General features: G+C 52.1%; 1 protein-coding gene across 3 annotated transcripts in view; it reads left to right on the forward strand.

Moving 5' to 3' along the window:
• LOC149356296 (uncharacterized) overlaps positions 1-13,207 on the forward strand; it is a 47,240-nt gene that overhangs the window by 13,532 nt on the left and 20,501 nt on the right. The window contains exon 1 of one of the 3 annotated variants that reach the window (XM_089584170.1): positions 2,450-2,566. The exons of the other annotated variants lie outside the window; for them this stretch is intronic. Within the exon in view, the coding sequence (XP_089440296.1) occupies positions 2,465-2,566 (102 nt within the window). The 5' untranslated portion in view covers positions 2,450-2,464. Of the gene's footprint in view, positions 1-2,449; positions 2,567-13,207 lie in introns of those variants that run through there. 3 annotated transcript variants of the gene reach the window in all.

Here is a 13,207-nt window from a genome sequence, read left to right on the forward strand (position 1 = left end):
GCGACGGAAGAACCTGTTCTGAGTCGTCGCTGCGATGAGCGGCGAGGTTCCAACAAGTTGGAAATTTTCGCTGCGACGCGCCGCTCAATCGCTCAGTCGCTTGCATGTGAACCGGCCTTTAGGTGGACACCACCGATGCGAACCTCAAAGCGCCAGCCAGTTATGCGCCTTTTCTTTCCTTTAAACCAACGGAGGGTTTAGACTGCGAATAAGACAGCACATCGGTACGTGAATGGGCCTGCTTCGTGCAAGCGGGCCCTGGATTCTGTGAATTGTGCCGGGAACGCGATCTAACCGAATACCGCAAGCGGAAGAAGGCAGAGTATGCACGTGAGCGTTTAGTTGCCAAAGGGGGCCAGTGAGACGCCCAACCTGACAGTCGCCTGTGAAGTGTCAAAATGGGCCTGCCGCTCCGCACCTTTCGGCCGCTAATGCCAATCAGCTTTCGCTCATTAATGCGCTAAGCCGGCATGCTTAGGTGCTTTCGTTCGCTGCCTGCGCACTCTGGCTTAGTAAACACTCCCGTTATCTGTCACCTCGATCTGTTCGCCAGCGCCCGACTCGACACGCATTTCGCCCTGCAGTAATGCGTCGATGTTGGTCGCCTCCAAGTGTTAGCCCTGTTACCGACGGGCAGAATGTTTTTATATTTTGTGTAAGCTGTGATGACCACGCTTGCTGAGGCAGAGACAGATCACGGGGGGGGGGGGGGGGGGGGACATTGTGTTAAACCGGAAACGGGCAGCGCGGATCTGATGAAAAAAACAGCAGTTGCTAACACTGGGCCGCGGTCCGAGGCGTGCTGCATTACTCCGCCAGCCAATCACAACAGTAAACAAAATCGGCTTCTTAATGTTTGACTTTATTAAGCGAGGCCGATAACAAAATTCTAGAGGTTATTTTTTTTCTTGTGATTAGTATCTTGTTTAGGTAACGAGAAGAGCGGACTGCGGACTACTTTTTTGGCGTGGAAGAACTCCATGCGCTGGTCCTGAATGTGGGCGGAGCCTCAATAAGTTGTATCCATCTGTAGCGATAGTAGCACAGGGACTGGCGAATTTTTTTTTAAAGGCAAAACTGAGCGAAGAGGAAGCGGTACGGGCGATGGCGCTGCTCACCGCTTGCCTCCGTCGCTTGGCCGTTCGCGCAAAATTTGGCGTGCATGGCGCTCAGCCTTTAACGGACACCAAAATCTCGGTGTACACCGAGAAGAAAACGCGAGCTTCACTACAGCCACTATTAGAGAGATATAGCATATCGTTACCGTGTTTACGTTACCGTTTACCGGGCTCGGTTACCGTTTACCGGGCTCGGCTGGCGACATCTGCGCATGCGCGCCCATTACCGGGCCGGTAACACTTTACGGAAACTCTTTAGCGTTGCGGAGAGAGTTAGCGTTCGCTTGTAAACAAACATGGCGGCGCCCTGCTCGCCCGCTTCGGAATAAATGCATGTCACCGCTGGATTCTTTGATGCGACAGCTCACTCAAATGGTAGCGGTTCGCTTTTATTTCGCATACTCTCACCCATACGTCGAGGTTTAAGTGACAACTAGCCCATGTTGTTGAGATAATTCTGTGATTTACAAGCAGTTAAGCCTAACTTCCGCGTCGCAAATTTTCCTTCCTCCAAGCGCGTAGCCAAGGAAGCAACAACACTGTAGCTTTTGTGCCAGCTTTAACATTTTTCTCTCTATTTTCATAGTTTTCTTCCTAGAAAAACAAAAACATTCTGGTAATGCTTGTCATAATCACCACTAAATTCAGAAAAAAAAAGTTTCTCCAGTCCAGAGTTCAAGTGCTTTGACTTACTGTCACCAGATGGCGCCACTATGTTTACGTCCAAGTCGTGCATCCAAACATCCAAAGAAGCGACGCTGCGCGCGGCAAGCAGAAGGTGTTGTTGTAGCTGCGTTTTTTACAGCATTCGCAACGCAGTAAGCGCAGCGTACACAAGCTTAGTGCGTTCTGTGTAGTAAACTTGTCTACTGGCCAGGGTACTTTTGAAGCCACTGAGCCGGCCGTTAGCAGAAAAGTAGTGAGCACGTCTTTGTATACAGAGAAAAAGATGATTAAAGAGCATGTAGCACCTCACTGCAAAGAAATGCTTTCAATGCATGCGTATTTCTGTTTGTAATTAATGCTGGGGCATCCATCATCATCATCATTCGTTTTCGCCTTACGGTAACTTGTTACGGGAGAGACGGTATGTTAAAACGTCTTCTAGCGTGCGCAGCGCTAACCGGAAACTCCGGCGTCCGGTAACACGGTAAACGGTAACGTAAACACGGTAATGATATGCTATAACTCTCTATTGTCGGAGGCCCCGTAAAAGCCCCCCAAAATGGCTGCGTATTGAGGTGTCAAGGCGGCCTCGCTGACCGGGCGTGCTGCCCTGGGCGCCTTCCTCGCTCGCAGTAAAGAGAGAGAGAGAGCGCTCCTTCGACCCGGACCCGGGGGACACCATGGCCGGCGTGTGCTGCCTCGATTTCTGCCTCCCCGGCTGGTGCCTGCGACGACTGCCGGGCCGCCGCCGGCCCAGGGCCCCGGGCACCTATCGGTCGCACGTAAGCGCAGCCGACCGCGGCCTCGCGTCACGTGCGCGATACCACTGTGGAGAGAGGACCGAACTGTAGCCGTTCCCCTGCCTTTGTAACGTTGCGAAAGGCATATGGGTCACCACACGGGATTCGCCCGCGCTCGGTAAATAATTTGTACTTGAATGTTTTCTCTCATGCTGTTTGGATTCCGGTTTTAACAGCCGAATGGTGTTTATGACGTCAAAATTGAGTTCAGGTCACGTGAAGCATAAAAAAGGATGTACTGCAATTAGTCGCTGCTTCGGCCGGCAGCAGAAGGAATGATCAAACTCCTATATATAGCAGGTTTATTTTATACCTCATTTGACCCGAGGTCAACTTTGGTTCGGTTTATTGGTTCAACGTCCCAAAGCGACTCAGACTATGAGAGACGCCGTGGAGGAGGGCTCCGGAAATTTCGACCACCTGGGGTTCTTTAACGTGCACTGACACCGCACGGACCTCTAGAATTTCGCCTCCATCGAAGTTCGGCCACCGCGGCCGGGATCGAACCCGCGTCTTTCGGGTCAGCAGCCGAGCGCCGTAACCACTGAGCCACTGCGGCGGGGCCGAGGTCAACTTTGACGTCATAGCCACCATTCAGCGAAACAGCATGAGAATAAATTCTAGCAGTGTAAACTACTTACCGTGTGAGGGCGAATTCCTCAGTGCGACTGATATTTACTAATGTCTTGCGCGTCATTACAAAAAAGCAACACAGAGAAGCAGCACCAACATTTGAATATGTACCCCTTTAAGATAGGTATACACGCATGTGCGACTGAACCTTGCCTCACAAGGAGAAAAGCGGTAAGCCTAAAAAACACACATCTGTAACACCGCATGGCAGCTGTGAGACTTTCCTGATCTACGCGGACGGCGTATGCGTTCACTGCGTGCGTCACCGGAAGCAGACGCATGTCAGTGTAGTGGTCTTTGTAGCGCTCTAATGATGTAGACGTTCAAAAGCGCAGTTCTCTGCATAGCCTAGCTGCCCCATATGAACAGAGATGTAGCGCAGCAATCGCACGCCACGTTTTTTTTTTTCTGTTTGTTCAATGAATTGTGCAAATAACGCTTTTACTTGCAGTAGATTGTTTCGTACAACTGGTTATATTTTCACTCGCCTTTTTTTCTTTTCTTTCTATACCGGCCTGGACCTCGGTATAGTGGCGGTTAACGATCGAGCCGACAGCGCGTCGGACAAGGTGACAATAGTCACCGGAAAAGTTTTAGGTGACAAGCCTGGCAGCGAGCTCTAGGGTTGGGACACGTCGGGAGTGCCGTTTGCTGTCGACTGATTCGTCATGCCTGTGTGCGCCGAAAGCGACTAATGCCGCATTCGCGAAGCTGCTCGTATATGCGCTAGATCCGTTCGGGACTGCGCGATGAAAATGCTAGCTAATTTACCTGTCTTAATTAGCATAGGCGCATCAAAAAGAACGCCTACCTGCATCGTGTAGACAAAGGCTTGCAACCCTGTACTTGTCAAGTCTTCGTTGAGCCCGCTGTGGTTCTTTAAAACGAGGACCACTTAGCTGAAACAGTCTGTATGCCGGATCTGGTTAAGCATCGGGCATGCCATGTATACGGAGAGACCAGGACCAGATATGGAACTGGGGTAAGATGAGTCGTTCCCAGGAACTGCCTGTAAAGCGCGTGCCGGTTCCTATCTGGTGTAATTAGTTTTGGCAGGGATGCGCGAATAGTACTTTTTCCGAGACCGAATCGAATAAGAGCAGTGTGTAGTTCTGGTACCGAGTCGAGTAATGGTATACCACCGAAGCGAATATTCGTGCGACTACTCGCTACCTGTGCGAATATTCGTACAAAACGAATATTTGTGCGAAGCGGCGAAGGGTTAACGGCGGTGCTGCAGTATACGACGCTACAATTCACGGAGTTATAGCTTTCAAAAGAAGGACGCAGCATGATCTCCGGTAAGGAGTACACAGCACGAAGCCAAATGTCAACTTCGTGATCGTCATGTCTTGCGCGTAGGAAAGTTACCTTTGTCAACTGGCGACGGCAGCGAATAAACTAGTGCCACGCCTCAACAGATAGCCGTTGCCTCCGAGATGTGCATCGCGGCGGGGTCTACTAAACCTGCCTGCCCCAAATACTGCTACCATGTTTGCGCGTTATATGAATACCGTGGCACAAGTAGACCATGTCGCGGCGCTAGCTGAACCCCTATTCCGCGCCGTCTGATTGCGGCAGCTCCTGTGCGGCGCCGGAATGGGTGGAAGAAAAGTGCGGTTTTTGTTCGGACTTCTTGCTAATGATTAGGAAACTGTTCGAAAAAAAAAGCGAGAACAAATTCGATTAGGCACGGAAAATTTCGAAAATACACTATTTCATGCTTTCAGTGAATCGAATGGGGGGATTTTTGATTTGCTATTCGAAGTTTTTAATATTCGCACACCCCTACCCTTATTTGGGTCTTGAACTGCCAGACCTGTGGGATCCATGTATGAGCGCGTTTCCCTGTATCTGGCCGTGTGTGGCCTAATTTGGGCCAATATCTGGGCAGATATGGCTTATACGCGTTAGCAGATGTATTTATATATGGCCGTATATTAAATATCGTGTCCACATATGGCATGTCTGTGACGGTGTGACTCTTATTGACGGTAGTGATTAGATGGTGCGAATGCTGAGCCGGTGCTTTTATTTGGGTCGACAGGTCACTTGGCTATCTGGGCTGAGACGCGCTAAGTGCCGAGTTTTATCACTACCTTTGTATGTGTGATAAAACCTTTTATAACGAAATTGAAGGCGCGGTAACTGTCTCACGTTCGGTGGACTCCTCAACCGCGCCGTGAGCCGCCGCGGTGGCTCAGTGGTTATGGTGCTCGGCTGCTGACCCAAAAGATGCGGGTTCGATCCCGGCCGCGGCGGCTAGAATTTCTTTGGAGGACAAATTCTAGAGGCCCGTGTACTGTGCGATGTCAGTGCACGTTGAAGAACCCCAGGTGGTCGAAATTCCCGGAGCCCTCCACTACGGCGTCTCTCATAGCCTCAGTCGCTTTGGGACGTTAAACCCCATAAACCAAACCAAACCATCAACCGCGCCGTGAGGGAAGGTAGGAGGGTCTGACCGAAGGGCTCCGGATTACTTTCGACCACCAGGGGGCGTCTAGCGTGCATTGACAGCGCAAGCCATTGGATCCTGTGACCTCGGGAGGCGTCAGCTCCGTTCGCGCTCATCTCCCTCCCTGCTGATGTTTCGGTAGTACGACGGAAGGAGAAACACCCGAAAGGTGTGGCGCATCAAAAGTGGGAGTCCCGATGACAACAGCGAAAGCTCAGAGCTGCAGTACACCAAGAACGTCAACTCGAAGTTGTGGCATCGTAGCGGAAACGAAGGAGGCATTGGACTTTTGCAATGTAGGCCCGTTTGACATGCTGCGAATTTTGCCGCGCCGACGCTGCGAATTCGGTGCCGCCGCTGATGCCGCAATGCGATTGCCGCTCAGAACGCAGAACCTGCGAATTCGTTCGGTGTGACCGCAGGGTTGCTAGATGTCTGCATATGCAGCCCGTGAATAAACGCGGCAGTAATGCAACATGGAATGTGTTTATGTTGTTGTAGTCACGCCGGTGGCCAAAGCCAAGCCTGACGGGGAGCCAAGCAGAGGATGCACCCTATTTGTCAGTTCCAGAGCGAACACACCGACGCTGGGAATGAATTCTAACCGGACAGAAATCGTTCGCAAGCCGTCTGCGGCGAGACCGGCGGCCCTCTCCAGCCGCAGACCGAACGGATTCGCAGTGCCGAACGGTGGAATTCGCAGCACTAAAGCTCACTTTAGCAGCACGTAAAACGGGCGTAAGGCGGACAGCAGGTAACCGACGGTCCGGTAGTCCTTTAGTACGACCAATTTTATTAATGACTGTGCTCATCAGTGCAGCAGTGTGGGAAATAGTCTTTCATGGGGAAGCTAAAGGCCGATTCACACGACAGTCCGTTCGCCCGCGGCCCGCGCATCGCGTGCTCATACGCCACTAAAAACTGACCTGCGATCCGATGACGTGAAGCGAATGCGACGGACCAAAGGAGCAGACGACGCGCGGGGTGTACCACGGTTGCCAGATTATTTTTAAGTGTTTGGCAACGCTGATCGAACTGGTTTTTCCTCCCGACCCATGACTGTGTTAGTGAATGAAAGAAAGACATTACTGAACTGCAGAGGAAGTCCTGCGGAACGGGTGCGGCCCTTTGTCGAATTCCTCAATGGCCTATGCCGTTTAGAGTTCCTGTATTTAATGCCCTCTTGGTAGCCCAGTTGCCATAGCCGCACGCATCTTCGCGGGCCGCCGCTGATTTCCAGCGAGGGGAGAGGCACAACAGCTACCTCGCTTTACCAGACCGCGGGCCGACCGCGCACCTCTCAAAGTGGTGATGCATGAACAATTGATGCGCGGGCCACGGGCGAACGGACCGTCGTGTGAATCGGCCTTAATAGGTGGGAAGAAAGGATTTCTTCTCAAGCGACAATCTGCGTTCCTTTTCCGCAGGAAATGACACATTCACTCGCACGCTTTCGTCCCCGGTCGTAGTCACTTGCGGGTTGTTCCTGACGTCGCAAAAGGGTCCATCCTGTGGGATTGGTTATGTCGCCAGATGTCGGTGGTTGGACGTGACGTGGGAAGATTGTCTTATCGCAGTGACGCCACGGAAGCAGTTCGCCAAGTCGCCGTCCTTCTTCGCGGTGGTACTTTGACGCGCTGCCCTGCGAGAAGAAAAATAGCCAGCGAGATCAGTTTCCGCATACCACCGCGTGAGCTTTCGAAGGAGGATAAACTCAGAGAAGGAGTGTCCGCCGCGGCCTCCATCGCCCGGGAAGTTGAGGGCCGTCGTACGATCGTTTTTTTTTTTCGCCCGCACGAAGGGAACGCCAAAATACGCTCCTATTGCTTGTTTTTGCGTCATCTGCGAACGAAATGGCACTGGGCACCGTGCCACCACTTGCGCTGGCTCGATCGGCTTCAGCAGAACGTGGCTCCTCCAATGGTGCGTGCGATGTCAGCTTTATGGTTTATTGGGGTTTAACGTCCCGAAGCAACTCAGGCTATGAGGGACGCCGTAGTGAAGGGCTCCGGAAATTCACCTGGGGTTCTTTAGCGTGCACTGACATCGCACAGCACACGGGCCTCTAGAATTTCGCCTCCGTCGAAATTTGACCGCCGCGGCCGGGATCGAGCCCGCGTCTTTGGTGCGATGTCAGTGCGTGGTAAAGAACCCGGAGCTCTCCACTACGGCGTAACGCCTCAAACGAAACGGTTTGCGTGGGAGACGTCCTAGTAAGAACGCATACCGGATTGCCAGTATGCGTCTACGCTGTAACACTCTATCCGAGTCAACAAGGTGGTTGCAGCACGCGTCCACATCGCGGTCGCGCCTGCTCTGTGCGGCTTGAAGACGTCTGGCCATGAGCTGTGTAGCAGGCGGGACCCGCTTCGGAACGCCCAGGAAAGGAAGCGGTGGCGAGAGCACACGCGAAATAGCCTCGGCACGTAGTTGTTCGCTAACACGATGGCGTATGCGGAGCACATGTGCAGCATCCGCCGAGGCTCATTCTTTTTCGCTTGAGTGGAAACAGTGCGACTTCGGTTTACGACTGCGTCGAAAGTGCAAATGTGGCAGGTATAAATGCACCTTTCCTGCGGCTCAGGAATTAAATGACTCGGTTGCCGGATTTCAATGCCACAGGGCTGCTTGCGCGACGACCAAGTGTTTCATGTAGACGCACTATTAGTACGAAGTTTAGGGGAATCCCCCGTGGTGGAGTTGTAATGTCTGAACTGTCTACGAAGGCGCCGGTGCGTCTTGTTGATGACAAGTATACCGTGGAGCGCATAAAGGCGGATAGCAACCATGGCCTGGAAACAAGCACGCGTCGACGAGGGTTGCCGTAGCGCGTGGCCGTACACGGAGCTCAAGTTCGCATCGTTTCGAGTGTCCGGATGAGGCAGAAAATACACAAGGCTACCCGAGAACGGCGACCTCGCCCAGGTGCGACGGCGTGGGCATAACACAGGGAACGCTGGCTTCGCGCGGGGGTCGGTTTACCGAAACCCGCCGTTTGGAGAAACGTACACATCGCTGAGAAGCAAGCTTACAGGACGAGCGGACACGGCGAGAACACGATCTTCCAAGTTCGCAGCGTGAGAAACAGCGGTTGCCTGCGGAGGGCTGCTGGTGTGTGTGCTCACGTGCTGTGGCTTACGTGCAGGAATTCAAGGGCGGGCCTTTATGGTGCCGTGTGAAAAGAATGGCAATTTGTGCTCTTCGATTGGTGCGTGCCCAAGGACAACAAATTCCCTGCCTAGGGACCTAGGGACATTACAAGGCTTAAAACCCGGTGTTTCCGCCTCGTATGAGGCAGAATTCTCTGAAATCTCCATCTGTAAAGATGTAAATAAATTCTAATTCGCCTACGAGAGCTCCTCGCCTCCGTGGTTCCTCGACGCCTCGCTGGTCTTCGCTACCCTCGACTCGGGCCCAACGTCCGGCGTCGCGACAGAGTACATTTGAAACAGCTCATTCATACTGCGACTATACAGCTTTCAATAAGTTATCAGTTATTCAATACTACTTGATTCATGGCACCTTATAGAAGCAGGCAGCAGCACTTTTGGAACCCGAAGACCTTGACTGCCGCGCACGAGGTTCCAGCATGTTGTGTGTGCGGTTCCAACGTCTTGGAAAATTTGAAGTTCCAGTCAGTGCACATGCTGGCGCCAGATTTAAGGCGGATATATGAGTGCAGCTTCCAGTTGTGAAATTCACGTTGTTAAAGTAACCGTGTTTCACAAGCGTGGCTCCAAGAATGAGGAAAATCTCGAATGGTCAATGCTCACTTCTTATACGTACCCCGAATGCTAACATCAATTTGGGCCAAGAGATGTGCATTGGTTCACTTTCACAGAACTGGGAAGAAGACTGCGACGCAAATTTTGGAGAGAAAGCTCTAGACCGCTTGTCTTTATAGTAGTCTTCGTCCGTTTAAATTTTATAACATCGCTTGGCAACCTTCAGCGCTGTCGATTCGTGGGTTTTACTTCACTGCAGCTCCAGATCATTTCGTGCGACGTTGAAGATTTCGTGAGAAAAATAAACAAGGGAGAAGACCGGAGGTGCGCGTGAGCGAGGCTAAATTTTCTGTTCAGCTTGGTTGGTGTATAGACCGTGCTGTTCGTCACCGTTTCTATCTCTGCTTCCCTGTACAGTTTGCTTATAAATTTTGTGTGTTTGGAGAGACGCTTGAGAGCGGGGCAGGAATTACATTGTTGTTGAAGACGCTTATTTAAAGCACCTGAAGGCGTTTCAACAAAAAAAAAAATAGAAAAGGAAACGCATGTGAGTGTATATGCCGTCCTCCTGCGAACGAAAGCCAGCAGTGCGGGTGGCAGTGCTGTTCTCTTTCTGCCGTCTCGCGCACTGCGGTGTCGTAAAACACAACAATGCTTTAACGAAATCGGCTTAGCCAAAAATTGAATACCGAACCGGCAGCGTGTATAGACATTCCCTTTACGTTCCCGCAGTAGTGTTCTTTCATGCATGCACTGAAAAGTGTTAGAGCAGTGCGGCATTAAAGACAGTTCGTCCAGTCGCCCAATTAAGTGCTGCTCACCACGTGTACAGTGTGTTTGGCTGCGTTGATAACGCACCTCTGAGGAGAACAGCGCAAACGCTACACATAAGCGCAAGGTACGCAGGGCACGTGCGAACTTGAGCTGCGCTTTGTTTTGAAGCGAGCGGAGGTTACGTCACAGAAGCAAAGCAAAATCAAGAACATTACCCACGAATGCCCCTTGATCGCGCAACTCCTCTGTCTCATCCAGTGAACTAATGGCAGGTGCGCACCTATAGGGTCTCTTGCGTAGTGCCTCCCAGCTTTCTTTGGTCGCGGTGTAGTTACAGTGTCTGGTGTCGTATGTTCTCGCACGGTGAACTATGGAATGTAGTTGACTGTAATTCTGGCCGGATGTTGGGCAAGCAGTCATTGACCGTCGTGGGCTGTCAAAAGGGTCACAAAAATAACGGAACGCTCGCGTTCCGTTCGATTTCTATTCGACAAGCAAGCACAAGGGATTATGAGGTAATCGTGAAGTTTTCTGGGGAGCAGTGCTTTTATTGGCTCAGCTGGCGTTCTCCCCGCCACAGCCTATGGAAGGGCGCCGTCCTTTCGAGAGCCCGGTGGCGGCCGCGCATGCCGAGAATAGCGGCTCCGGTCGAAGGCGGCGGGTCATTTTCAGTGCGCTGCCGCGATTGGCCGCCTTTGGGGCGCTGAACGCTTGTGACGCGCGCTTGTTCTGCGCACGTCAGGAAAAGCCATTCCATATCGCTATTCATATCGCACTTGTGGCCTGCTCGGAATTGAAGTAGCTCCTACGGCTGTTGAATCGTGAGGACGTTTCGCTTTGTCTCGTATTTCGGCTTGCAGGAATCTATGCTGGTACGACTAGAATTTCAGCACAGAGGTTCCGTGGTGCGCGTGCATGCAAGCTGCAGAGCATCGTGTGTGTGGGGGGGTGGACGGTGTAATGGTTGGTTAGCCCTTTAACCCCCATTGTCGTCAACTCGCGACAACCGTTTGCGCTTCGTCTACTTGTCACCGCGTGGAGCTTGTACACGAAGTGTGGCGTCAACGTGTTCTCAGTTGTCATGGGTTTCCGATCGATATCTTCGGCGTCACTGCGAGCAAGCCGTATGAAGGGGGAAGCCAGTTGTGCGATTTCCATCCCTCGTCTCTCATTTTCGGACATGCTGTGGAAAAACAGGAAGACGTTTGGTGGATAGTTTTTTTTTTAGTCTCTGGCCCGTCGAATTAGTTCGAACCAATTGGGTTTTCACACAACTCCGACTAGGCGCACAAAACGGGCCAAATGCTAATTGTTGCTACGTGATGACGTACCAATTTCCGAAATATTAGCCGTGCCAAGAAATTTATATTGGCTTTTACTGTTTCTACATTATGTGGAGGAAATTTTTAGAGCGCAGCTCTTTGGCGTCCGTTCCTGGGTTTCGCGTCGTCGTCGGCCTCGTAACCAGCTCCGCCCCCCTTTCATCCCCCCAGCGCTAGCAGCGACCGACTGATACCGCTGGATGCCGCTGACGCCCCTAGAGAGTCAAGATAAGTGACTGCATAGAACACCGTCGCCGCCATGCAGAAAGAGGAAAGGGTCCCCCCCCCCCTGTTCTTGTGTGGCGGATAGGGTGCTCTTCAGTTGCCGACGCGCCGGTTATTTCACGTAGGCCCCGGCACGTCGACGAATACGTGACCACCTTCCCAAGGCTAGACCTGGTTCTTAGCGCTGCGGAAGCGAGGGTATCATATTGTTTGTGTCGGCATCGGCGGCGTTGTCCCTGAAACCAACTCCGCAGCTGGGGTTGACTCACTATCGGCGTCAGCGGCATCAGTCAGTCGCTGCTATCTCTTCCCTCCTCCCTTTATCGTGTTGTCCGCTTGCTGCGCGCGCTTCTGCCCCCATCGTTTGCCGCTGGGTGTACACGCCGCCCCCCTCCCCCCTCTTCCTGCGAGTCTCCGGTTGTCAAAGCGCCGGCTCGAACTTAATTCCTTTCTTCGCTCCTCCTCCAATGCAACCCCTGTGCGGTGGCAATCAGAGAGCCAGATCGGTGGCGGCGGATCTGTATATGTGCACCGCCCGAGCCGAAATTGCAAACAGCTTATTTGCTGCGCTCAAATTTGGCATTAGGAAGTAACGTAATCGTCGGTAATTTTTTTCTCTTAGATTCCTTTATAACTTACCCATTAGGGTGGTTGTACATTTTCGTGCTTGATTTCTTCTAAATGCAAGGTTCGTCGCTAGTACTGCGCGCGTGGGCAGAAATTGAAAAGGGACGCCCTCGTTCACAACGGGATTCTGGTGCTGAGTAAGGTTGGGACTTAGACTTGCCGAGACAAGTTTTTCGCCTGATTTGAGAACATATAGCAGCGGGCAATTCCTAATCTAGAAGCTTTGCTGATCTAGTGATTGCGAACACGCACACACTGGAAGCAGCATCAGAAAAACAATGTCAGGCTGCGAAGCCTCTGCTAGCTTGTTTTCGCTGTTTGATGTTCTATTGCGCCGGTCGCAAAGCACAAAACTTTCGAGGAGACTTCAGTGCAGTAAAGGACGGATTTAATGATTAAAGTTGAAAACTCCGAGATGCAAGCGCTTAATTCTTATTGCCCGCGCGTGGCCGAAGAGTTCAACTAGGTTTCGCGCAACTGCAGCTCACTGCCATTCACACGGCCTAGTCCCAGTTACTAAGTTTGTTGGATACAGTCGTTCGACTGGGGCGTGATCCGTACTGTCTTCACATATTGCAGCTCAAAACTGCCCATTCAACCATAGCGTACACCTCGGCGCTTCTGTTTTCGCCCGCGGAAGCAAATGACGCGATTCGTGCCTACAGGGCGATTAGCTCGACGCGGCGTGATGCGGTTGGTCACATATGCGTCGTGTCACGGGCTCCGGTATAGTGCGGTGTCGTATCGTTTCATCCGTGCAGGCTTTGCGTGCGTGTATGGGCCGATAGTGCGGATATGGTTCGTCGAGCATACTATCCCGGAAATCAGTGCGACTCGTGCATGTTTGCAGCGTGTGTGTCGT

Source organism: Amblyomma mixtum, chromosome 3, assembly GCF_055824585.1.
Source record: "Amblyomma mixtum isolate Tamu chromosome 3, ASM5582458v1, whole genome shotgun sequence".
NCBI classification, from domain to species: Eukaryota; Metazoa; Arthropoda; class Arachnida; order Ixodida; family Ixodidae; genus Amblyomma; species Amblyomma mixtum.